At 52.7% G+C, this 26,591-nt stretch overlaps 1 protein-coding gene across 1 annotated transcript; it reads right to left on the bottom strand.

The window, feature by feature from the left end:
* Positions 1–103: 103 nt before the first annotated feature.
* Oas3 (2'-5'-oligoadenylate synthetase 3) lies at positions 104–25,189 on the bottom strand. Its single transcript, XM_052168891.1, has 16 exons — positions 24,918–25,189; positions 21,215–21,497; positions 20,396–20,571; positions 18,546–18,781; positions 17,102–17,255; positions 16,291–16,797; positions 13,665–13,944; positions 12,439–12,614; positions 9,623–9,870; positions 9,150–9,294; positions 7,275–7,448; positions 6,182–6,467; positions 4,484–4,659; positions 3,613–3,851; positions 1,629–1,776; positions 104–1,448 (listed from the first exon to the last, which is right to left on the bottom strand). Exons 1-16 carry the CDS (start codon positions 25,089–25,091, stop codon positions 1,437–1,439), a joined length of 3,414 nt encoding a protein of 1,137 aa, XP_052024851.1. The 5' UTR covers positions 25,092–25,189; the 3' UTR covers positions 104–1,436.
* Positions 25,190–26,591: the final 1,402 nt, after the last annotated feature.

The following is a 26,591-nucleotide window of genomic DNA, read 5'->3' as shown; positions in this document are numbered from 1 at the left end:
GGAGCAGGATGGCGTGGCATGACCTTTCCTGGGGAGACATGAACAAATGTCTGTCCATCTTGGACAGGGCACAATGCCGAGCAAGGAAAAGATTCCACCTGAGTTTCAGTGGACAAGCAGATGGGTTTATTGGGGTTATTTGTAGAGCATAGGTGGTGGTGGGGGTTACAGGGGTGTAGGTGACCTAAGCATGACATTATCTAAGCCTCAACTTTCACCAAGTGACTCAGGAAAGCCGCCCTTCTGGGCTTCATCCTGAGGGAGCAGATGGAGCCGCGGGCAAGGCCAGGGGACCCTTCGGTCTTCTTCATCCCTAAGGTCCAGTTGCCACGCGTTTTGCTTATTTCACTGCGGTGGCCGTGGGCCAGGTACTTTGTAGTCATCCCAGCCTCAGCCCCCTGAAGGCCACGGTTGCATTACTTGGGGAACATAGTTGGGCCTCAGTTGGTGAGTCTCTGCAGGTAGAGGGGTACACACAGGCTCAAGGGGCAGAGAGATGCCAGGGGGGAGTGTGGCATCTTGGCAAGGCTGGGGCGCTGCTTGCGGGGGTGGAGGTGGGGGGTGGGAATTGGGGCAGAGCCCAGGGTAGATAAACAGCAGACTGGCAGGGTTTTTTTTTGGATTTGCTTTTTTTTTTTTTTTAAGACAGGGTTTCTCTGTGTAGTCCTGGCTGTTCTGGAACTCACTCTGTAGACCAGGCTGGCCTCGAACTCAGAAATCTGCCTGCCTCTGCCTCCCAGAGTGCTGGGATTACAGGTGTGCGCCACCACCGCCCAGCTGACTGGCAGTTTTAGAGATGTCTGGTTCCTAGGGTGTCTAGCATGGGAGTCAGGGGCACCAGGATGATCACAGTACAGGTCAATGAAGCCGTACTAGGTAGGTAAACAGTGGGAAGAAAGGGAGGGCCATGGGTGGGCAAGTGGGTAGAAGGGAAATGGTATGAGGGAGCACATACATACAGACATACATACACAGACATATAGACACACAAAGACACACACACATATATATATATACACACATATAGACATACTACACATAAGCATACAGATACACAGAGATACACAGAGACACATGAACACACATATACACATATTTACATACATGCAGACACATATATAGACACCCACAGATACATAGATACACACCATAGACACACACATAGACACACACAGATACACCTATAGCTATAGACACACTGCACACAAAACACACAGATACACACATACAGACACATGAACACCCAGACACACACACTTATGTACAGATACATGCATAGACACAAACATATAAGCACACAGATACACACATATAGACATACAGAACACACAATACACACACACACACATCTGGCCAGATACTCTGAGTATCCCTTGCTGCGCTGGGATACTCATCACATCAGCATGAGACGGTGTGACCACTGATCTTTCTGGACTTCACACAGCAGCCTGTGGGGAGGGAGACATGCTGGTTACTTTAGCTTTTCTGCAGAGCTGAGACCACTCACCATACAGGAAGTGGAGGCACAGGGACCACAGGGGCCATGGCTAGCTCTTGCCCCTCAGGGAGGACCATGTCTGCCCATGCCCACGTCTGCGACGCTTCTGTCTGCCTCACGTGCCCCTCACCTTTACAGGCCATGGCTTGATGGGTTTGCCATCTCTGTCCATGCAGCATACGGCAGATGTGTACGCTGCAGCCTCTATGGCAAGCAGGTCCCAGCGGGCATTGTGGCCCAGGTTGCCTGTCGGGTCAGCTGGGTCCAGGATGACAGGCCTGCAATTGTACCCAGGGCCAGTTTTATTCCCACAGTGTCCCCCTGTGACACTGGCTGGGCTGATCTTCACTCTCACCTAACACTACAGGGGCCAGGGCCAGTACCCAAGGACTCCTCAGTGCCCCAGGTGCACACTCTTGGGTAGGGATAGAAAAGAAGGGACATATGAAGTGGGATGTAGTGGCAGAGGCAGGAGGATTATGAATTTGGAGGAGTCCGGGCTATATCGTCTATTCAGAAGGGGTGGGGATGAGGGGACTGGAGAGATTGCTCCGTGCTAAGGAGCACTGACTGCTTTTCCAGAGGACCTGGGTTCAGTTCCCAGCACCCACATGGGGGTAGCCCACAACTTTCTGTAATTCCAGTTCCAGGGATTTGGTGTTCTCTTGCCCAGACTCCATGGGCACTGCACACACAGGGCACATATACATAAGCAGGCAAAACACTGCACACAAAACTTTTAAAAATCTTAGGAAGAAAGGAAGGAAGGAAGGAAGGAAGGAAGGAAGGAAGGAAGGAAGGAAGGAAGGAAGGAAAGGGAAAAGCAGTTGCACATGCGCCACTTTTTTCATGCTGTGCCCAGGCAGACATTACTAATTACTCACAGTGCTGCGATTTCCCCCTTCTACAGGTGAAACAGGCATTGCTAATCAATTGCAGCACTGGTCCTACCACCCTCCCTCCCAGCCTCCATGGCAGCCACCATTACCTAGCTAGTGTATATCATACATCAGACTATTTCTCAGTATACACTGCTATTACCCACAAGCTGTCCATGTAACATGAGTTTAGGGGGCAATCTTGCTCCATGCCCATTTCAGAGGTGGGTAGGATGGTGAAGAATGTGTTTCTATAACCTGGAGGCTGCCAATGTAAAGCTGCCAGATTTAATGAGTGCAAACACTAGATGCCCAGTTGCATCTGAGTGTCTCAGGACTCGTGAATACACTTAAGTTTTGAGGCAAGAATTTTACGATGTAGCCCAGGATGGTTTTGAACTTGAAAGCCTCCTACCTCAGCCTCCTGATTCTCCCCCCTCCCCCCCCCCGATTCTCTTATGTGTATGAGTGCTTTGTCTGCATGTATGTCTGTGCACATACAGGCCTGGTGCCATGGAAGCCAGAAGACGACATTGGGTCCCCAGGAACTGGAATAGCAAACAGATGGTTGGGAGCCACCATGTGGTTGCTGGGAATTGAACTCAGGACCTCTGGAAGAGCAGCCAGTGCTCTTAACTGCTGAGCCATCTCTCCGTCCCTTCTATCTCAGCCCCTTGAATATTGTGATTACAGATTTGCCTAGTGGCATCTGCAACTTTTAAATATCTGGTCAGGGTCTCACATAGCCCAGGCTGGCCTTGAACTTGTTTTATAGCTGAGGATGACTTTGAACTCCCGATCCTCCTGTCTCCTCCCCACGAGTGTTCACATCACAGTCATGCATCATCACACCCAGTTTACGTGGTGACTGGGATGGAACCCAGGGCTTCTTGCATCCTGGGCAACCCTCTGCCAGCTGAGTCACATCCCGGTTCTCACATTAAATATAAAAAGCATTTGCAGGTCCCAAATCTTGCATGAGAGCCAGCCATTCGGACTAACACACTATTTGTTGTTTGTTCATACGTGAGCTGAATGTGGCGTTTTGTATTTATTTCATCTGGCCCCCACCTTCACAGGTGACCCAGAAACTATCTCCTAAAGCACTAAAAGCACCACCCTGGGAAGCCACCCGGCTCCAGACAGCGAGCCCTGTCCTTCTGTCCTCTGCCTCTAGGAGGCAGGAAGAAGTGGGCACCACGGGTCTGAAGTAAGGGAGTCCGGGGTTGACCAAACCTGGGCTTCTGAAGCTGCATCTTCAGGAAGTCGCCGATGATCTTGTCTTCTGCACTGTAGTTTTTGGTCCAATAGACGCACAGCCGATGGTACTGGCCAATCAGCTCCAGAACCGTGCGGAAGCCCTCCGCCATGTTGAACTGGGAGCTCTGGCTGCCTTGCTCCCAGGCGTGCACGGTCAGGAGCTCCAGCCCGTGCTGGGGGGGCAGGGAACCTTTCCCCTTGACCGTCTTGTTACACTGGGGAAGCGGAGGACAGGAAATGTGTAAGTCCACATTGGCAACACAACACCTAATGCCTCACACTAGTTAAGAGGGACACCCTCCTGCCCCAGACTTGACAGATGGATACCCTAACGCTTAACGGAACATGCGTGTGTGCCAGGTGACTGGCTAGGCATCCCACACGGACACCATTCCTTAGCTCCACTTTTTATTTAGGGGTGTGTGGGTTGGGGGTAGAGTTCAGAACCTCATACATTCTAGGCAAGTGCTTTACCAGCATCCCTCCAAGGATCTGCGCCCCAGCCTGCCACTTCTTATTTTGAGACAGGTTTTTGCCAAGTTGTCCAGACTAGCCTTGAACCCACTCTCTCTGTAGCCCAGGCGGATCTTGACTTTTTGATCTCTCTGCCTCAGCCTCCTAAGTAGCTGAGATAACAAACCTGCACTAGACCAGGCTTGACCCCACTTCATAGACAGGGAATCCAAGGTCCCCCCGGTGGAATGTGACTGATCTCATGGGCTATGTTTGTGGCACAGACCCCTGTCTCCTCTAAGGGAATTTACTCAGGGCACAGTACCTGGGACCCAGCCTAGCTGTGAGAGTTGGGGGAGGGAATAGGAACAGCCGACCCGTCCCTGTGACTAACCTGTTGGTACCAGTGTTTCACCAGCCGGATCAGGCTCTTGAGTTTGGTGGGACGGGAGCTAATGAAGTCTCGCTGCAGCTCCGTGAAGCAGGTCGAGAACTCTCCTGCATTGCCGTAGCTGTGGATGAGGTCTGCGTAGACCTGGGGATGAGGCCGAGAGCCAGACCTCAGCTGGCCTGTAGAGAAAGAAGAGAAGGCTAGAGTCGCTCTGTCTCCCAGGGAGCCCAGGTGGGTCAGCTTAGAAAGCTGGTCTGAGAGACCCTTAGTGTCCCTTGTGATTTGAGACCCACTGGGCGATCACCGGGTGTTTGGGCGGGGCCGTGGGTGTGGCACAGCCTAGCTGAGATCCCCCATGAGAGGAGATTCTCTTTCTTCCTGGATCCTTTCCAGCCACCAGTCCCTCACGGAGAGTTGTGGCTTATGGTGTGGTGTCTTTAACCCTCTCTGATGCCTGCTCTGGTGAGGCATTAGACAAAACCTCTTCTTTGGGTAACAGAGCTGCTGGGGCAGGGGCCTGATATCATCACACAGGCTCCGAGGACCTAAACGGAAGCAGAGCAAATGAATTTGTGTGAGAAGAACCCTAGCATCAAAATGCCTGCCTGTCTCATCCAGGATGCGGGTGCTGGCAAGTGAACTTAGGTCCTGTGGTAGTTTGAATAAGGGGCTGGAGAGATGGTTCAGTGGCTAAGAGCACTGGCTGCTCTTCGGGAGATCCTGAATTCAAATCCCAGCCCCCCTCCCCCCCCATGGTGACTCACAACCATCTATAATGGGATCCGATGCCCTCTTCTGGCAGGCAGATGTACATGTACATAGAGTACTTATAAAATAAATATTTTACAAAAGAATGCCCTCCCCACAATAGGGTCATGTATTTAAATGTTTAGTCTCGAGATGGTGGGGGTGTTTGGGAAGGATTTGGAGGTGTGGCCTTGTTGTTGTATGTGTGTCCCTAACAGGATGGGCTTTAAGGTTTTAAATTCCCACACTAAGCCCAGTCTCTCTCTCTCTCTCTCTCTCTCTCTCCCTCTCTCCCCCTCCACTTTCCTCTCTACCCCTCCTTCTCCCCCTTCCTCTCTTCCCCCTCCCTCTTCCCCTCCCCTCCTCCTCTCCCTCCCACTCCCTTTCTCCTCCTCCTCTTCCCCTGCCTCCCTCTTTCTCCCCCCTCTCTCTCTTTCTCCCCCTCCTCCTTCCTCTCTTCCCCCTCCCGCCTCTCCCTCTCTGCCTGGGGATCAATACGTACCTCTCACCTACTTCTGCCATCACGCTTCCCACCATAACAAGGAGTAACCCTCAATAATATGCTTTCTTTTATCAGCGTTGCCTTAGTCACAGCGTCTCTACACCCTAGTAGAACAGTAGCTAGGCAAATCCTCTGCAAGAGTGCTACATGCTCCCAAGCAATCCCCAGACAAGTCTCCAGGCCCTCAGCCAGCATCTTTGTGTCCGCCCCGCCCCGCCCCGCCCCGCCCCGCCCCACGGATCAGGAAAGTAGAGAGTGAGTAGTCCGCACACCTCCCTGGCCTGAGACATGAGTGGGCGTGGCCGGTGTTGTGAGTGGGCGTGGTCTGTGTTGTGAGTGGGAGTGGCCTGCGTTGTGAGTGGGTGTGGCCTGGTTACACAGTTCCCTATGGCTGCCCGGAAACCACCCTGCCTCTGCTCTTCCTCTGCTCCTGCCCGAGTCTGGGACCTCACCGAGAGCGTCGAAGGCTGGCAGCACGTCAAAGTCCACGCTCTGGTCCAGCAGCGTCTGGGACGACAGCGTGAAGCTGAGCACTCGGGGGTTCTTCCTCTGGGAGATCTCAAACTTGACATCGAAGCTGTGCGTCCGCTGACACGCCTCCAGCTGAGCCTGGATCTCCGAGATGATTTCTGCCCGACGGCTGCCTTGCTCAGAGAACCGGCGGAAGCAGCTGAGGAACACCACCAGGTCAGCATCGGAGCGCCCTTGTAGAGCCGTGCCTTTGGCAGAAGACCCACCCTGGGGAGGACATAGATGGTGGCTTGAGCTGTGAGGTGCCTTTTGATGTTCTACAACCTGTGTGTGTGTGTGTGTGTGTGTGTGTTCGCGCGCGCGCGCGCACATGGAGGCTGGAGAGTGACTCTGATCTCCATCAATCTCTATTGTCGTCGTCGTCGTCGTCGTTGTCGTTGTTGTCGTCGTCATCATCTTCTTGAGACAGGGTCTCTCACTGAGCCTGGAGCTCACCAATCAATCCAACTTCTACTAACCGGCCAGCCCGCCCTGGGGTCTTCCTCTCTTAACCTCTGGAATTTGAGTATTACAGGCATGCTCCACTATGCCCAGTTCATGCAGTGCTGGGAATAGAATCCAGGGATGCTTGTATGCTAGGTAAGCTCTCTACCATCCGAGTGACATCCGTTCCCTCTGAGAAAAGTGCATCCTTTGCAGAGGTTTAGCCCTCCTAAGGGCTGCCGCAGAGGGAGACATAGAAAGTCAAGGCAGTTTTGCACATATTTGTGGAAATCAGACAGTTTGGTTGTTGTCATTAGGGTTGTTGATAAATTTCTTGTGATTTTTAGTTCAGAAAGAAGGAGGAAAGCAGAACTAGAGAGACCCGCCATCGCTGGTACCCCATTGATGCCCCTGTATCATGCCGTGCCCGCAAAGGGATCCCCTCCCTGGCCTCCAGCTGTGTCCCCTGCCTCGTTCCTTTGCTGTGGCCAAGGACATCACTAGAGCCCACCACCAGGTGGCCCCATCCCACAGGAGCCACGCCCCCTTGCCCCTTCCCCTCCCCTCCCCCCACAGCTCTCTGGATCTCACCTTGACCACCTTGAGCACTTTGATGGGAGAGTCCCGGAAGCAGTTTTCTTTCAGGAAGGAACATATGGTGTCCACTGCTTTCTTCACCTGGGACAGGAAATGGCGGTTGGGCTGGAGGAACTCACTGATGAACTTGTCCAGGTCCTCAGCCGGGGTCTGGTGAAGGAGGGCTGGCTGTGCGGAGGAACAGGCGGGGCTGGCTGGAGCAGGATGCCGGGGCTATCCAAGTGTTGTCCTTCAACATCCACAGAGGCTGATGCTCCCATCGTGTCCTACACCCCCTGTCCTTCCTCACTGGCTGGCATGTCCTGAAGCAGCCTCAGTTTCTCCACCTTTAAATGGGTGTGGCTGTTCCTCCCCATCCCAGTAGACCTTACAGTGTTAAATAAAATAACATCATATCGGCTGTGGTCCGGATACGGTTTGTCTTTCAAAGATTCATGCATTGCATGCTGGGTCCTCCGTGGAGATGGGAGGACCTTTAAAGATGGAGTCTTGTGGAAGGTGCCTCAGGAGGGACCTAAGGTGGTCCCCAGGGAACACTGAGTGTCTTCTGACGGGAAAATGTGACAAGAGCTGGCCTGCTCCTCAGTATCCTGGTGGCCTCTCACCCTGGAGCATAATGCGTTCCCTCAACACACACTCCCCCAGCTGTGACAGCGTCCATCACAGCATCCTCAACACAGCCCAGTTCATGCCAGTGCCGTAACCTCGAGCCAGAGCCACCTTCTCTATAAAGTTGCCTGGCTTTAGGTATTTTGTTATAGTCACAGAAATTGATTAAGTAAGACAGTAGGCCTTTGGGAGCCGCAGGTGGCTATGTCTTGGGCTTTTCTACTCCAAATACAGAGCCTGACTATTTGACGGGGAGGGGGGTGAAGGGGTGGGGATGCGGGTGGGGGTGGGCTGGGGCGGGGGGGTGGGGCTTGCATAGAGATGGGAAGTATGTTGCTTTGTGTAGTTTAGTTTTTAAGTAGTCAGGCTTTGTCAACTCGGCGAGCTAGGAAATCATCTGAGAAGAGTGAGCCTCCGCTGAGGAAAATGCCTCTATCTTACTGACTCGTGGACTAGCCTGTGGCGCACTTTCCTGACTAATGATTGATGCGGGGAAGGTCCCGCCTACTATGGGCGGTGCCATCCCCTAGGCAGCAGTCCTCAGTGCTCTGAGGTGAGGAACAAGCCAGTAAGCTGCCTCTGCTTCCACACCCTGCCTACAGGTTCCTGCCTTGTTTTCCTTCGGTGATGGGTTGTGAGGTGGGAGTGTAAGGCGGACCAACGGTTTGCTTCTGGTGGTGGTGTTTATCACAGCAGCAGAAAGCAAATTAGATCAGGGACGCAGGAGACGGGGAACGGGGTGTGGAACCCAGGGTTCAGCCAGGCACGGGCTTTGGGCTCAGGGAGCTTGGGACTGGAGACTGCACCCCAAGATAAAGGGAGTTTATTATTTCCAGGTGTTACTTGAGCACTGGGATATGACCTCTTACAGACGTCAGCTCTCCAGGGGAGTGGCAGCTGTCACCATCTGCCCTCTTAGCCACTGGAGAGGTGGCAATGTGCTCTCCACCCCAGTGTTACTTCTCCTTGAAAATTTAGAAATATACCATTTATTATGTGGCATATGGTGTGTGTGTGTGTGTGTGTGTGTGTGTGCGCACACGCGCGTGCGCACCCATGTATGTGATGTGTGTGTGTGTGTGTGTGTGCATGTGCACACACATACAGATCATCTGTGGAGGTCAGAAGACAACTCTGTGGGACCAGTTCTCCCCTCCCCCCTTTGTGTGTGTTCCGGGAACTGAACTCAGGTTGTCAGGCTTGTAAGTGAGCACTTCACCCTCTGGCTCATCTCGGTGGCCCCAGGGCCCCGTCTCTTACCATCACATCCCAGCGAGGCACCAGAGTCCCATCCCCACTTTGAAGGCAGACTCGCGACTCCAGGGCAGCCGCCTCCTGAGCTAACAGCTTCCAGCTGCCCTGCCCCACGTTCCAGGTAGGATCTGCAGGGTCCAGGACTAGAGGCCTGGGGACAGAGCAGAGGGAGGCAGGAAGGACTGTCAGTTACGAGCAGCCAGGAGGGGCCAGAATGGAGTTCAGAGGCCAGAAGGAATGGAGCCTAAGTCAGTGCTTGGGGCCCTTAACTCGAATGGAGTTTAGTTGTGCTAATCAAATAGGCTCTGGGGTCCTCTGGGCACCCACGTTCATGCTTTCTCATCAGAATCCAGAGGCAAGCAGAAAGGGGGTGGGGGATGGGTGACCCAAAGCTACCATGGCCTCCTCCTCGGTACACGGACTCCAGGAGAGAGTAGGCAGAGGGGGCCAAGGTGGTCACTGGGGAGCACGCACCGCACCTGGCTTTCCGAAGCTGTCCGAGAAGGTGTGCTCTGATGACTGGGTCCTGCACACTGTAGTTGACCGTCCAGTAGATACAGAGTGTCTGGTGCTGCTGGACCAGCCTCAGGATGGTCCGCAGGCCTTCAGCCATGCTGAACTTTTCCTTTCCACAGCCTTGTTCCCAGGCAAAGATGGTCAGGAGCTCCAGGGCATAGGCTGGGGGCAGGGTGCTGCCTGCTGCCTCTCCTCTGTACCGAGTGACAACCTGTAGCCCAACCAGAGATCAGTCAGTGTGGACACCTATTCCACATTGGGAGCTAGGCTAGCCCTTGGGACTTAGGAGGTGGTGGTGGTGGGGTCTGTAAATGAGAGCCTCAAAGGATCTGGATTACAGCGACTGCTGGGCAATGCTTTGTGCTTTACAGATGGGGAGACTGAGGTCTGGAGGATGTGGAAGAGGGTTGTGACTTGTTCCAGATCAGACTGTGAAACAGGGAGGTCAGATTTGGGGGGGTATTTTCTTCAAGGAGTCTGAGGAGCTATATAGGAACGGGGGCTGCAGTGTGTCTAACACGGTATCCCAGCACCATCCAGCAGGTGCCAAACATTGGTGCATGCAGATGTTTGTAGAATACACAGCGATGGTGAACCAAGGCCCGCCTTCAGGGCTGCTGGACCAATCAGAACTAAGACCCGCCTTCAGGGCTGACGGACCAATCTGAATGTCAGAGATCATGAGGAGGCTGGAATGCTGCAGATTACAACCTGGGTTTACTTTTAGCGCCCTTGATGACTGTTCATTGCCCAGCTGTGGGTTTAACTAAGCATCCTTGCGACTTGTCAAAAACTAGCTTTGACACCAGGGGTAAACTGAGGTAGGATGTAGAGTCAGTGGACCAAAATCTGGTAGCTCCTGGCAATTTGGTTGTCTTCTGCTCTTCTGGGACTGGAGCTGATGACTTCTGGCAATGAACTCTCTCTTACTATTCTGGGGCCAAGGTTGATGATTTTTAGGAATCGACTCCTGCTGATGGCAGCAAGGGATTGTAAAGAGAAACTTAGTTGTTTGGACCTGCTTTTCTCTGTGACCATCGAGAGACTCTGAACTCTTAACTCTTTAAGGGGCTGGCAAGAAAGAAAAGGAGAGAAAAATTATGTGTGTATGCGCATGCACACACACACACACACACAAAGAAGAAAAGCAGGCTCTAATAATCGAGTTCCAACAATTTCACATATGCACATATATATATATATACATACATAAAATACACATATATACACACATATTTTCAGTTAGCGGGTAGAGGGAAGCTCTACCAAGCAGGCTCTAACAACCTTTATTTTTGCTTTTAGCTTTTAATAGGCTTTCAAGACAAAAGTTCTCTATGTAAGAAAAAAAATTACCTCACAGATAAAGAAAATGTTGCACAGGAGAGAGTTACAGGAAAATGTTGATAATAAATTCAAAGCGGTTGTTTTATCTGTGACTTATTCTATGAGCCCATTATAAGTTCAAAGCAACAGTTTTATATATCTGCGGCCTTGCTCTGTCATGGTGCACACCTGTGGCCTCGTCCTTGGACCTGACCTAGAATGAATGTTTTTCGTTGATCAAAGATCTCTCTCAAGCCTTTTTCTCTTCCTAGTGCAATTTACTTGCTTGTATTGCTTGAAAGCTTAATGAACTCTTTATCATTCAAATGTATTACTTTAGGAAGAGGGGGGGCACATTCTATTCTTTAGCCTAACTTCATTATATCTTCCTGGCAAAACAACTAAAACCACCTCTTTAGACTTTCCATCAATTATTCTAGCTTCCTAAAGTTACTTAAGCCAAATCAGTAATTCAAGAAAATCATGAATTCACCTAAATGGCATCAATACAAGAAAGTACGTCTTTCTATTGATTCTGCAGGAAATCTGCCCAACAGAGTGGGTTAGAAACCCAGGAAACCACAGACTACGCTAGATACCATGAGGGCTGTAGCAGCAGCAGGGAAAGGCAGAGCAGCGAGAAGCAGTCCTGGGATGGAGTCCCTGAGGGCCACGCCTCTTCAGAGCTCACCCACCTCAGCCGCCAGTCTCCAGGAAGTTCACTTGCTTGCCACAGCCTCCCTTGCATGGCTCCTGACAGTGACTGTTTATGGAAGCCATTTGGGATGTGTTGATTTAACAGCTAATTTCCACCAACCAAAGGCTGACATGGTTATCAGTAGCAGGTGAGGCTACAGCAGGGCTGTCCTCTTTGCTGTTATCCACCATTGTATGAGAACTGTTTTGATTTAAGACTTTTCTTCCTTCCTTCCTTTCTTCCTTCCTTCCTTCCTTCCTTGTTTCTTTCTTTCTTTTTTCATTTTTTTCTTTTTTCTTTTTTTTTTTTTGTAGTGTTTTTGAGACAGGGTCTCTCTATGTAGCCCTGGCTGTCCTGGAACTCACAGAGATTCACCTGCCCCTGCCTCCTCAGTGCTGGGGTTAAAGGGACTCACCACCGCCCCTGGCTTGGGCTTTCTTTATTCTGTGACCATGAAGTGTCATGAAACTGTCCCCACGGAACGTGGAATTTGGCAACTTTACCTCTGATGGCTTGTATTCCGGCCCATGTTAGACTAACTCTTACCCCTTTAAGGAGAGAGCTGTTTTTTGCTTTTGTTAAGGGCATGCATGTGAGCTGGCCCTCAGAGGAGGGCTTGCAAGGAAGGAGGGTCTAGAAGCCGCTCATGATGGAGTACAACTTGAAAAGAGGTGGTGATGGTGGATCATCCTAGGCTCTTGGGGGTGAAGACTGTGATGGAGGTGGCTTCCTGGGAAGGGGGAGGGGGAGGGTGCCCACCTGGCGGTACCATTGTTTGACCAGTAGCATCAGGCTCTTAAGTTTGGGAGGGCGAGTATTTATGAAGTTCCTTCGGAGCTCAGCGAAGCAGGCTGCGTGCTCCCCTGCCTGGCAGTGGCTGCTGAGGAGGGAGGCGTACACTTGGGACTGAGGTTTGGAGTCAGACTTCAGTGGCCCTGCAGAAGCACAGAACACGTGTGACACCCATTCTCCCACACACTGATTAAGCTCAGCATTAATGACTCCACACTGCCGCCAGCCACATTAGCAATCTGTGTTAGCATCACTGTAATATGTAGCCCAGGCTGGCTTGGAACTCGCTGTAGTCCTCCTGCTTCAGCCTTTCGAGTGCTGGGATTGAAGCTATAGAGCATCTGGTTCATACTTCCCCTGCCTCAGCCCCCACCCTGACTCTGCCATGAGCTCTGGGGTGAGACAGGCTTCTGGGCCTCAGTTTTCTCAGAGTAAAAGGGGCTCATGAGGCTGGAGCAATGGCTCAGTGGATCCTGTTAGTCGGTGGAGCTCCTGGTAACAAGTCACAAACTTGGAAGTGCACTAGCACGACAGAGAAGGTATCTCAAGGATGGGAGATTTAACACTTTAATAACTTGAAACTGGGGGCTGGAGCGATAGCTCAGTGGTTAAAAACACTTGTTCTTACAGAGTACTTGGGTTCCATTCTTGACACTTACAGGGCGGGCACACAACATTGTGTGACTTCATTACTGGGGATCTGGCGCCACCTTGTGTCTCCTGTAGGTACTGCATGCATGTAGCATTATAGGTAAGCACACATAAAACAAAAATTAAGAAAAAAAGGGGGGAAAAACCCCAACAATTTGAAACTGGACCTAGACTCACACATCTATGATCCTGGAAGACTTGAAGGGCTGAGGCAGGGGGATAGCACTCAGATTGCATATCAAGACCACGTTTAAAATGAGTGGGGAAATCAAGAGAATAGTGGAGCTGGGGCAGGTGACCCAAGGATAGGGAAGAGAGAAAACAGGGAGGCGACATTCAAACAGCAGCACTGGGGGCTGGTGCTGGGAAATGTTTGATGATTGCTTTAAGATCTCTCAGGGTAAATGTTTGATGATTGCTTTAACATCTGCCAGGGGGCGGTTTTCAGTGCTTGGTGAATCCCAAGGAGTATGACAGATGCCCCCTCCCCCCTTCCCCCCTTCAATGGCTCCTGGTTCCCTGAGGTCCCACAACTGTCTTACCCACAGCATCAAAAGCGGGCAGCATGCTGAGGTCTGCCCGGCTGCTGAGGTCAGCGGACACCAGCTGGAGTTGCAGAGCGTTGGGCTTCTTTTCAACAAACTGGAGGCTCAGTCCAGGCACCGGGTTCTGACACCAGCGCCGCAGCTGGGCCTGCATGTCACACAGGATGTCTGCCTGGTGGGACTTCTGGCCCTTGAAGTCCACGAGGGTTTTATAAAAGATGACAAGCTCCACATCGCAGCCGCCCCTGAGGTCCGTGCCACGGCCGAAAGAGCCGCCCTGTGATGGGGAGGAAGCGAGACTCTGACCTTGGACTCTCGAGGAATCCCAACCCAACCCTCCAGGACCCTGGAAGTTGTGCCACTGTCCCTTTGGTGGCCAGGGATGTGACTTTTTCTGATGTTGGGTCTGAATCTCAGGAGAGTCCCTGGGTCCGACCCTCGAGATCCTTAAGAGCTGAGTCGTGTCTGTGGAGCCTGCCTCCAGGTCCACTGTGTCAGACCAGTGATGGCTGCTCACTCAGGAGGGGTTGAGGCGGTGACCCGTACTGTCCCCCCTGAGTGCACCTAAGCAGCAGGAGGTGGTTGTCCACATCCTGGAGACCAGTGAGCCCGTGTGTGTTCTGCTGGCCTGGCCTGGTCCACCACTCAGCTCCCCGACCCGTTCACTCAAGAATTTAATTCACTACGGTTGGTAAACAGAAAGTCCCTGGTTTGGGGATTTACTTGTACCTGCTAGGGCAGGAAGGACACTGGATACACTGGCTCATGTGTGTGTGTGTGTGTGTGTGTGTGTATGCGTGCGAGTGTGTGTGTGCATGCATGTGAGTGTGTGTATGCATGTGAGTGAATGAGTGTGTGTGCATGCGTGTGTGTGTGTGTGTGTGCATGCATGTGAGTGTGTGTGTGCATGCATGTGAGTGTGTGTGTGTGCATGCATGTGAGTAAATGAGTATGTGTGTGTGTGTGTGTGTGTGTGTGAGAGAGGGAGGGAGGGAGAGAGAGAGAGGGAGGGAGGGAGGGAAGGAGGTCTCCATTTATATAGTCCAGGCTGACCTTGAACTCAAGACCCCCCTGCCTCTGCCCTTCAAGTGCTGGGATGAAGAGCGTGTGCCCCCAGGCTTGGTGAGACTAACTTAAAAAAACAACACTGTGGGTAGGCATTGGACAGGCCTTAGCAGAGGGAGAAGTGAGAGAACTGAGGATGGAGGCAGGAGGGAGACCATTTTCCAGGAAAGAAGACCTGACTACAAGCCTTCTGTGAGCCTGGAGCTGGGGGACAGGTCAGTGTGGGCCAGAAAGGGTGAGATGCAGCCAGGACTGGCCCCACACCCCTCAGGAGAAACGCGAGAGATTTCGAGCTCAAGAGGGGCGTGATCCACTTGTTTTAACAGGGATTTTAAATAGCAAAATCCCAAACACCTCCCTGGGGGGCGGGGCACGGGGAGGGTGTGTCTCTCGGTGATAGAGCAATTGCCTGGGATGGCAAGGCGCAGGCATCAGTCAAAATCACACCAAATGAACAACTAACCTGCATTGTTAAAAGCAGAACAAGCCAGATGTGGTAGGCAGTACTTGCCACCCAGTTCTGGTGATGGTGAGGCAGGAGGAGGGCCTGGAACTTGAGGCTAGCCTGGGCTACATATATAGTGAGTTCCTGGCTAGCCTGGGCTACTTGTCAGACCCTATCCTTCCTCCGAAAGTTCAGAATATAGAAGAAGAGGACGATGAAGTAAAAGAAGAAGAAGAGGAGGAGGAAGAGGAGGAAGAAGAAGAGGAGGAGGAGGATCATGAGGAGAAGAAGAGAAGAAGAAGAAGAAGAAGAAGAAGAAGAAGAAGAAGAAGAAGAAGAAGAAGAAGAAGAAGAAGAAGCAGCAGCAGCAGCAGCAGCAGCAGCAGCCACGGCCGCCAAGCCCAAACCACTGCTGCCATCAAGCCAACAACTTTCTGGTCCGGACCAGCCAGAGCTACCCTTTCCCCTCCTCCAAGCCCCCCACCCCCATCCCAGGCCAGATCCAGCCCGGGGGTGAAGGGTGGGGGGAGGGGGGCTCGACTCCGTTCTCAGCTCTTCCACAGCTCCCAGCGGTGCCTGGGTGTCCAAGAGCCTGAATCCAGACAGCTCTGGCCTCTCTGCAGGCCTGGGGACCCCTGAGCTGGCTCCAGATGCCCTGTACTTAAACTGCGCTCCCCCACCCCTGAAGTGGTGTCCCGGGGACTTCTCTACGGCCCAGCGCCCACCTGGAGACAGCAGGGAATAAGCAGGGTCAACTTCCCACGTCCTGCCTCCCCAAGTGGCCGAGCCCTGTAGTGGAGCGAACCCACAACCCTACAAACGTGCCCAGCATAGGCTCCTGTAAACATGGGAACACGAGAAAGCAAGTCAGGCTAGCCGTGACATAGACATATGGGAGTTGTCAGATGTTGCAAACATAGCTTTGATTTACACTATTTCCAGCTTAAAGTCGGATGTGACTCCATTTTGACCCAAGGAGCATCTGTTTGTCTATACCCAGCCAGCAAGCCACACTTCCAGTTCCCCAGGCCAGCCTGGGCTCTGTGGAGGACCCTCCCTGACCGCTGTGGTTCCCTAGGGATGTCCCAATGGCACTGTCACCTTAGGACTTACCTTGCTGACCCTCAAGACTTTGTAGACACTCTTCTCCCGGAGGCAGGATAGAATGGCGTCGATGGCCCGCCTCACCTGTTCCTGGAACTGGGGACTTGGCCTAAGGTGGTCCTGGATGAAGGAGTCTAGGTCCTTGCTGGGGATCTGTGACAGATCTGGGCCTGTCCCTGCCCCAGTGGTGGAAATGCGAGAGGGGCCAGGAGGTGTGTCTGAGGATGCTATGCTCTGGGTGATCTGAATGAGACTTGAGATATTATACAACGCTGATTCATTGACAGTCTTAGGGTGCGCTGCTTCCTTGAGGCTCTTGGGGGTTTTACTGACTCTTGGGTTTGGCATAGCAGGGATCTTGGTGGCAGCTTCTGGGAGTCCTGGAGCTGAACTTGAAGGTTTTAGGCTGCTCTCCTTTGGCCGAACAGCAAGGTGGCCTTTGTTGTCTTCAAGGGCCTGATTAGGCCCTTGATGGATTGGGTGGCCCAAATCCAAGATCCCAGCACGTGGAAGGCCCTAGAAGGTAGTGACCAAGTCTTATCAGCCAGAGCAGAAGTGTCTCTCACCACTTAGCCTTTCTCCCAGCCTGTTTGGCCACAGCTGAGGTGTCTGAGGCTTGGGTAGGGGGAAGGAGTCATGGGAGATATGGACCTTGGTGTAGAGCAGGCCAAGTGCTCTGCTGGGGAGATAGCTGTGAGCAATTCTAGGTGGATAGACATCCAGACAGCGGAGGACACCACGGGCAGCCCTGGGCTGCTGTACCCCCACAACCCTTGGCATGTCAGCACAAAGCCTGTGACCCCTGGTGTCCCTCACTCACCGGCCCCTCCCAAGGCTGCACAAGGACTCCTGAGGCCTGCTTGAAGCATTGCTGGCTAAAGCTGGACTCAGCCTCCTTGGCCAGCACATCCCAGCGCCAGGCTGTCCCGTTGCCCACGTCCCACGTCGGGTCAGCCGGATCCAGGATCACGGGCCTATAATTCCAGAGACAAGAAAGCCCAGGCAGTCTGAAGGGTCAGAGTTAGAGCAGATCTGACCCTCAGCCCAGCTTTGCCCTCCCAGATTCAGGGGGTGGGGGGTGGGGGGTGTTCCTCATTTGCATCAAGATGGCACCACCTGCTTTGCTGGAGCCTCTTCCTCAACTCCAGTGTGGTGGTCTGAATGAAAACAGCCCCCCCCCCCATAGACTCACATATTTAAATATTTAGCTCACAGTTGGTGGAACTATTTGGAAAGGATTAGGAGGTGGGACTATTTGGAAAGGATTAGCGGGCTTGTTGGAGGAGGGGCTCCTGGGTGAGCTTCAAGGTCTCAAAAGACTCTCCCATCCTGGCCTCTGCTCCTCCTCCCCTTCCTCTCCCCCCCCCCCCCCCCAGCCCCGCAGCCCGGTCCTGACTGTAGATCGGATGTGAGCTCTGGGTTACTGCTCCAGCACCATGCCTGCTGCTGCTGCCATGCTCCCTGCCACGAGGGTTCCGCCCTCTGGAACTGTGAGACCCAATTAAATTTGCTTTATAAGTTGACTTGATCATGGTCTTTCCTCATAGCAAGAGGAAAAAAAAAAAAACAACAAAAACCAAAACCAAAAAACAAAGAACCTAAAACAAAACTGAGGCATCCAGCTGCGAAGCAGAGGTACATGAGAGAGAGAGAGCAGAGTGCCCATCCCAGGGACTCTAATTCACACTGCGCTCTAGGTCTACGCATTCATTCCTCTGGTTCATATATAACCGATGCACACGTGACGTCTCTCTCTAATAGCTCTGTTCAAGATTCCTCTCCCAAACAAGCTCCAAACCCCCGCCCCCGGCTCCCCAAGGAGCAGAATGGAACTCCTAGCATGACAAATGCACACAAACACTTCCCATCAGTGATGAAAGAGGGAGCTACAACCGTACAGATGGATCACAGAGACGTAATGAGGAGGATGGAGAACCAGACCCAGCGGGGCGTGCTGCCAGATTCTCTCCACTAGGGCTAAAGACCAGGCAACACTCCAATGATGTTACCTCTGGGGTGCTGCTGCCTGGGATGGGGGGGGGGTGGCGCTGGCATACTGGACATGTTCCGTGGCCTGAGTGGTGGCTTCACAGACGTAAACTGTCATCAAGGTATGACTGTCACATGCCGATTAAACAGGCATGACAACATGAGCCCCAGGTCTGGTTCTGTTCCTAAACTCCCCCAAGTGTTTAATCAACTAGGGCCAATTCATTCCCTTAGTGTCCAGGACAGGATTGCAGATCGTGGGGGCCGAGGGATACCTGGGTCTCTTGAGCTGCCTTTGCAAGAACTCCCCCACCACAGGGTCCTCGAAGCCGTAGTTTTCCGTCCAGAAAATGCAGAGGTGCTTGTTGCGTTGGATCAAGGCCAGGACGGTCCGGAGCCCTTGGGCCAGGCTGAAGGCGTCTTTCCCACAGCCCTGCTCCCAGGCAAAGATGGTAAGCAGCTCCAGGGCGTAGCTGGGGGGCAGCGTGGCCCTCACGGTCTGTGTCTGCACCTGTGAACCACAGGGAAGGCTTGGCTCAGTGGGGGGGGGGGACAGAGCTGGGGTTCATAGCGCACCACAGTCTGAACCTGGGGCGGTGCATTGCTATCTCAGTCAACTCCTGGATCCAGCACACCACCCCTCCCCCCAGTCTTTCTCATCTACCTACTGTGGGGTTTCAGACCAACATGAGGGAACAGGAAGGTGGCCAGAGAGGGGCCAGCAGGGAGACTGATGTTGGTGGGTCTGGGGCTCAGTGAGATTGGAGAAGATGAGACACTCGGTATCCAGGAGAAAGGGCACCAAGGAGCTACGCTCTTTCCCATGGTGCAGGGTAGACTGGGTGGTCGTGCTTCACCCATTCCTCTGGGCCTGTGTGCCCTCCGATGGACACATGACTTCGGAGTCTATATGGTGTCCTTGGGACCCCACACACTAGGAAATGAAGGGCCCATCCTCCTAAAGGAGACAGGCCAGCTCTTCAGAAGTGACTCGTCCAGGTAGAGGCGCCCAGCAGCCCTGCCCTCATCTCTGGGTGCATGACATGTAAGTCTGGGCACACGGGCACCCACCACCAGGTATCGGAAGAATGTTCTAGAACCCAGGATGCCCGGCTCCATAGTTTGCTCTGATGTTCTCATCCCTTCCATCTTCTCTTCTTTATGAAAGAGGGTCCCATGCAGCCCAGGTTGTGCTGAGGTTCACTATGCAGTCCCAGGTGATCTTGTGCTCAAGATCTTCCTCCTCCTCCTCCTCTGAGAGCGGGGATTACAGGAGTGAGCCATCGCAGCTGGCTCTCAGGGTTTGTTTGTTTTAAGAGAGTTATGTGCTATGTGGCCCACACTGGCGTCAAATGCCCAATCTTCCCTCTTCTCTTCCTGCTCCCAAGTTAGGGTCCAGAGCCATGCGTTTGCCCATAGAGACTCTGCCTTATGTGCGAGGAACCCAAGACTTGTCAGTTCCTTAATGGGCAAGTGGCAGAAGCAGAGGCCCAGAGGGGTCTGGGAATTTGCCCAAGGCTAAACAGCAAATGAAGTTCTGAATTAGAACCCAGAATCTTCTCATTCTCAGACTTGCCTACAACAAGAGGTTAACTGGAGCCAAGATATGTGGCCCAGGATTTGAGGGGAGAGGATTTCCAGGCAGAGGATTTCCAGGCAGAGCACCCCACAATCCACCTTTCCATCAGAGTTGCTAAACAAGTATGGACAGATCAGGAAGTCATTCCGAAGCTGGGAAGGCTCTGAACTCATTACTTCAAAACCAACAGGAAAGCCTTTTGCAAGGATTCATGGGAGATTCATTTAGGGAAAGACATCTTAAGATTCCACAGAATAAACCGTTCAGAAAAGAAATGATTATACCTGCTAACACTGAAATCTAAGTATTCTCAGTGAGAAATGGCTCTCAAAGACAGCAGGGGTATAACACACAGACTGGGAGACTACATCCTCACTATTGTAAGTAAATAAAGATCAACATCCATAGTATGTAAAGGGCACCCATAAATCAACAAGAAGTCAGCTCACAGGAGAAAACCATAGACAAAGAGCACAGCTGGTGCTTTCCAGAGAGAAAAATAAAATGGTCTTAGGCTACAGGCAGGACCTGCCCAAGCGGCCTCACCTGGCGGTACCAGTGTTTGACCAGTAGGATTAAGTTCTTGAGCTTGACTGAGCGAGTGTTCACAAAGTTCTTTCGGAGCTCTGTGAAGCAGGCCGAGTGCTCCCCGGCCTGGCAGCGGCTGCTGAGGAGGGAGGCGTACACGTTGGGTGTTGGCTTGACACCAGAGCGGGGCTGTCCTGAGGGCATCAAGGGCAGCGGGTTAGGAAGACATGGAGGACACCGTGGACACTGAACTCGGCCCCTCTCTGGAGCTGGGGGCGGGGCGGGGGCTTGGAGACAGGGATGTGGGGGATGAGAGGAAGAGTAGGATTTCAAGGTGACTACACAGAGAGGGGCTTCCAGTTAAGGCACGGGTTGTCAGGGGCCGGGCTGCTGTGGTCAGGAATTGGTCACAGAGAGGTCCAGGCAATGGCCTGCTGCTACCTTTGTCCTCATTCCCAGATGGGAACAGAAGCTTATTTCAGGATAAATGTCACCTATGATAGGTGGAGCATCTTAGAGAATTCAAAATTCTTAACAAAGGCTCCAAAGGAACATTTTCAACAGCCTGGGTCACCACAAAAACCTTTGCTTTAAGGGCAGAGGGAGGGAAACTAGGGCGGCACAGTGAGAACCAGACACCTGCCCCAGGACAACAGAGCCAGAGGAACTAGGTATTTCTGGCTCCTAGGTGTCTAAAATCGATATATTTAGGCAAGAAACCAAGATCCAGAGAGGACTAGGGTCACACAGCAAGTGGGTAAAAGGTCAGAAGGCAACGGCCAATCTATCTCCTACTGTTGATGCCTCCGATCCTGAACCAGGCCGGGGACCCCTCACCTAGGACATCAAAGGCAGGCACCAGGCTAACATCCATCCAGTTTTCTTGGTCTGCCGATGTCAGACGAAACTGTAAGATCCCGGACGCCTTTGGCTCAGAGAACTCAAAAGTCAGGCCAGGCCCAGGGTTGCGGCCCCAGGATGCCAGCAACATTCGCATGGCACCCAGGGTCTCCGAGTGACAGGTCTTCTGGTCCCCAAAGCTCCGGAAGCAGTTGAGGAAGATGACAAGTTCGACATCGCTGCCACCCCTGAGAGCTGTGCCGCGGCCATAGGCTCCTCCCTGTGAAGAAGATTGACAGCTGAGGACTGCATACTCCAGTACTCTTCCCCACAGGGGGTCCTGATGGACTGGCTGGGCCATGAGGGCTGGGAAAGGGCCGCCATGTAGCTATTGGCACCTGACACCAGGCAGAACCCAGGTCCTGCTCACGGCAGCCGGGCCTGAGCTTGGGAGAAAGACTTTAATCTGTAAATGAACGCCTGCCCTTGATGCTGGACTCCAGTTCCGCCAACCCTCCCCTATTTTTAAAATATCTTATTTATTTTTATTTCACGTGTATGGGTGTTCTGCCTGTATATATGTATGTGTAGGATGTGTGTGCCTCGTGTCTGCAGAGCCCAGAAGGTCCTGGATTCCCCTTGGAACTGAAATTAGACACAGTTGTGAGCTGCCATGTAGGTGCTGGGAAATGAACTCAGGTCCTCCACAAAAGCAGCCAGAGGTGTGAATCCCTGAGCCATCTATCCAGCCCCCTTTTCGGTTTTCATGTGTGTGCATGTTTGCACATGTGGGCACATGTGTGCATGGGGTGCATGTGTTTGTGTGCATATGTGTATGCGTGCTTTGTGTATATGTGTGTGTGTTCACACACGTGCATGTGTGTGAGTGTGCATATGTGCATGTGTATTTGTGTGCAAGTGTGAGTGTGTATATGTGTGCATGTTTCTGTGTGTGCTTGAATGTGTGTGCACATGTGTGTCTGCGTGTGTGCATATGGAGGCCCAAGGTTAATGTCAGGAATCATCTCCCTCACTGCGGCAGGATCCCTGGGTCACACCCAGACTTCTCCAGTAAGGTTGGTTTCTCTGACCAGCTTGATCTGAAGATGCACTGTGTCCACTTTCTGAGGCCTGGACCACAGGCTGCCACGCCCACCTGGCATCTACGTGGGTTCTGGATACTTGCCCTCCAGTCCTCATGCTTGTGTGGCCTTAGCCACTGAGCAATCCCTCCAGCCTCCCTCCTCAGCTCTTTAGAGCCAAGTGTGGTCGGGATGTTCACGCCCTTTGTGTCAGCGAGTACAGACACAGGCTGTGACTGGCCTGGTGTCCAGACCTTTCCGACGGTGTTTGGGTCTCAGAGCTTCCACTAAGGACTCTGGAAGGAGCCTTCCATGCCCCATGCCCTATGCCCTGTATCCATTATCTGCTCTCAGCATACAGCCCCTCCCCCCCGGGTGTGGCCAAATTTGGTGGCAGATACCCACGTGTGAGCCCAATCATAGGACATGAAGAGTCAGATAAGGCACAGGCGCACACAGTCTGGGGCCCTTGTTACCCCAGCGATGTCGCCAGGGCCTTCACGGCCGATCCTCTGGGTATGTGTGGAGAGATAGGAAGCGGTAGGAGAAATGACCACTGGGCAGCTTCCGGTCTCACACACGAGCACCTCCCTAAGGATGCTGGGAAGAAGGGAGAAAGGGACTACGATACCCTCATCTTGCAAAGGAAACATGGCAAACCAGGGAGGGGGGGGGGTGCTTGCATCTCTCCTCCCTGAAGCCAGAAGAGGAGTGCTGAGGTTTTGGTCTTGCTGGCCACCTCAGTGATGAGTGTGGGGCCCAAGACCTGGAGTCTGCACATAGACTTGTGTGACCCTGAGCCCAAGTTATTTCTGGTTGGTGAATGAAGATGCCAGCAGCCAATAGCCGGGCAGAAGAGGCCTAGGTGGGGTTTAGGTTTCCTGGGCTTGGGGTTGGAGGAGGAGAAGCAGGAGAAGCTGCCATGCGTTAGGTGAGCCGTAGAAAACTTGGCCCTGAGGACTGGCCAATTGGAGCTAAGAGCAGCTCAGAGTAACAACTCAGGGTTATTGTCCTGGCTGGGTTTGTGTGTCAACTTGACACAGGCTGGAGTTACCACAGAGAAAGGAGCTTCAGTTGGGGAAGTGCCTCCATGAGATCCAGCTGTGGGGCATTTTCTCAATTAGTGATCAAGGGGGGAAGGCCCCTTGTGGGTGGTACCATCCATGGGCTGGTGCTCTTGGGTTTTATAAGAGAACAGGCTAAGCAAGCCAGGGGAAGCAAGCCAGTAAGGAACATCCCTCCATGGCCTCTGCATCAGCTCCTGCTTCCTGACCTGCTTGAATTCCAGTCCTGATTTCCTTTAGTAATGAACTGCAATGTGGAAGTGTAAGCTCAATAAACCCTTTCCTCCCCAACTTGCTTCTTGGTCATGATGTTTGTGCAGGAATAGAAACCCTGACTAAGACAGTTATCGATAGAAAAGTAGATTCTAGTGGCATAGAGGGTAGATATATATGCTCAGCGCTTGTGCTGATTAAGGCTTATTGTGAATCTAAAGGGTGTGTGTATCTTTTATCTGGGAACTAAATGACCAAAGGCGAGGTAGAAACCCTATGTTGGGATTAAAAATCTCTACAACAGAGGAGAGGTGGGGGGCGGGTCCCAGCTGGCATCTCAGAGGCTCAGTAAGGCTCTTTCCCGCCCATCCTATATTGAGCTCAATTCTGGTTTTCAAACCCATCCCGTGGGGGAGTTGAAAGAGGTCTTGCCCCATGAACCCTGTTCCTTCCACCCCACCCCCACCCCATCTTCTTTGTGTGGTTGAAAGCAGACTTTATAGCCTCTGGTGGACCACACCTATAACTCCAGTAGACAGGGGCCAAGTTAGGTCTGAACTAGTGGTCTGGTGATGTTTATGTCACTCACTGCGCATTGACCTCACCCAAGGACCTCTGGGCTCTCTAGTGCCAACCTGCCCTAAACTGCTCCCGGCCCGAGACAGACAAGCAGACTCTGCATCTCCCAGACCCCAAGCCTCCTTCCGCATCTCCAGCTCAGATGCAGTCACAGGAACTGGCAGGTGACCTGAGACCTGCCCAGGACAATCTCTAGTCTCTCTGTGCCCCTCCTATGTCCCTATGATGCCCCTGCATCGGCAGGTTTACCCGGGATTAAGGCAGCCCAGGGTTTGTCTCTCCCAGCCCTGTGAGCAGCCCAAGGTTCTAGGCCAGCCTGGCACAATGCCCAAGTGACACAGTGTGGCTTAGAGCAGCAGCTCAGCCACACTCAGCCTCAGTTTCCCCATTCCTAAGGCTGGCAGTAATCCCCACCTCAGGCGCCATGATGCTGAGGGAGTTTGTGTGCTTTAACCGGGTCATGCTCTTTTTCTCAAAGACTGGACCCCAGTGGGTGTGAGTGTGTGATGCCCCTGCCTCAGATCAGCGAGGCTCAGGCAGTGGGAGGTCTAGAGTCTGAGTAGTGAGTGAATGGGAGAACCTTTAAGAGAGACTAGGAAACTATCAGGTGACCCAGGATGCCCCTGGCTGGGCGTTTACCTGGAAGTGTAACTTGGTTTTTGATGCCTCAGTTTCCCCACAGACTGGCTGGTACAACAACACCTGACCCATCCCTCAAGAAGACCCTGAAGGTGTCTACCATGGGGTGCCCCACCCTCTCACCTTGGCGATCCTTATCACCCTTGGTCTCTGCAACCCTCGGGCTCCCTGCTCCCGGAGGGCGGTGTCCAGGGACCCCAGAGCACCCCGCACAGCCGCTGTGAACTCAGGGGCTGGGTGCAGGCTGTGGGCCACCAGCTTGTCCAGAGCTCCGGCTGGTGTGTGGTACAGGTCCATGCTGAGAGTTTCGTTTCTCCCCAGGACTTCTTGGGGTGCTCCTGAGCTGACAGTGGGGTGTGCTGCCTGAGTCACCTCCCTCCGAGCTACCTCATTCACTTTCGATTTCTCCTCCCTGCCGAGTTCCTCTCTTCCCTCAGCTCAGGGCGGTTTTGAGGTTATCTGTTTATGGCTCTGCTGTTTCCTGGTGTGATTTCTGACCCTCTGGGCAGCCTGGGAACACTGGGGCCAGGTCACAGGTTCCCTAGGTCTGCTGAGGCATCCTGGCCTCCTATTTGGGAACAGGCTGCCACAGAGCACCTCAGAGCCAGGCCTGAGGAAACAGAGCCCCTACACCCCTCCCCACTCCACTTCTCATCTATTGTTTTGCTGTGCTGCCCTGTGTTAACCTCTCTGGACCTCAGTTTTTCCATCTGTAAAATGGGGTTATATTTATAAGCTGCCATTAAATGCCTGGTGGTGGTCTAAATATAAGTATCAACTCACTTGATTCTCTGAAAAGCTTACAAAGTGGGGTTACAGCTGTCTTCATTGTAGAGACAGGGCGGCAGAAGGACAGAGAGGTTGAATAAGTGACCTAGCATCACACAGCGTGACTCTCAGAGTTAGAATTTGAACCCAGGTCTTCCAGTCCCAGGTATCCTGAGTTTTTGTTCCTTGCTCTGCTGAGGTACAAGGTTGCTCTAAGAGGAGACATCGGAGTGATGAGTGTGAGGTCCTTGGTCAGGACTGTACACAGGACAAGGTTAAGAAATGGGAGCTGCTGGGCTTGGCACTGTCTGTGGGGGGAGATGCCCAGGACAGAAGCAAGGGGGAGTCCAGAGTGGAGGCCAAAGGCAAGGATGTGATGGCTCTGCAACATACCTGTGTGTTTGTGTGTGTGCATGTGTGTGTTTGTGTGTGTGTGTGTGGTGCATGTGTGTTTGAACCTGTGTGTGTGGGTGTGCATGTGTGTGCACTCATGCATGTGGGTACATGAGTATACATGTATGTGCACACATGTATATGTGTATGCATGTGTGTCCACATATGTGTCTGCATCTGTATGTGTGCAAGTGCCTGCATGCGTGCGTGCATGTGTGTGTGTGTAGTGTGTGTGTGTTTTAACCAGACCAAACTGTACAAGTGTGGAACAGAGAGTCATCTTGGTCTGAATATTGGGCTCCTGTTTGTGTGTTGAGAACCCAGTGTCTTCAAGTACTAATCACAGCTGACAGAGGGTGTGTGTGTGTGTGTATGTGTGTGTGTGTGTGTGTGTGTGTGTGTGTGTGTGTGTGAGAGAGAGAGAGAGAGAGAGAGAGAGAGAGAGAGAGAGAGAGAACAGATGTGAATAAACTTTAATCTGGGTCTCACCAAGCTAGTGAGGACCCCCTTGACCCAAATGCAGTTTGGGGGGGGCACGGGCACACAGTTGGGGCACTCCAGGACAGAATATGCTTTTAGGAGACAGTTTGATGGTGAGGCTGTCAGAACCCACCACCCGCCTCAGGCATCACACAG

The sequence above is a fragment of the Apodemus sylvaticus genome, chromosome 22, assembly GCF_947179515.1.
Source record: "Apodemus sylvaticus chromosome 22, mApoSyl1.1, whole genome shotgun sequence".
NCBI classification, from domain to species: Eukaryota; Metazoa; Chordata; class Mammalia; order Rodentia; family Muridae; genus Apodemus; species Apodemus sylvaticus.
This window is presented reverse-complemented; position numbering and strand designations above follow the sequence as displayed.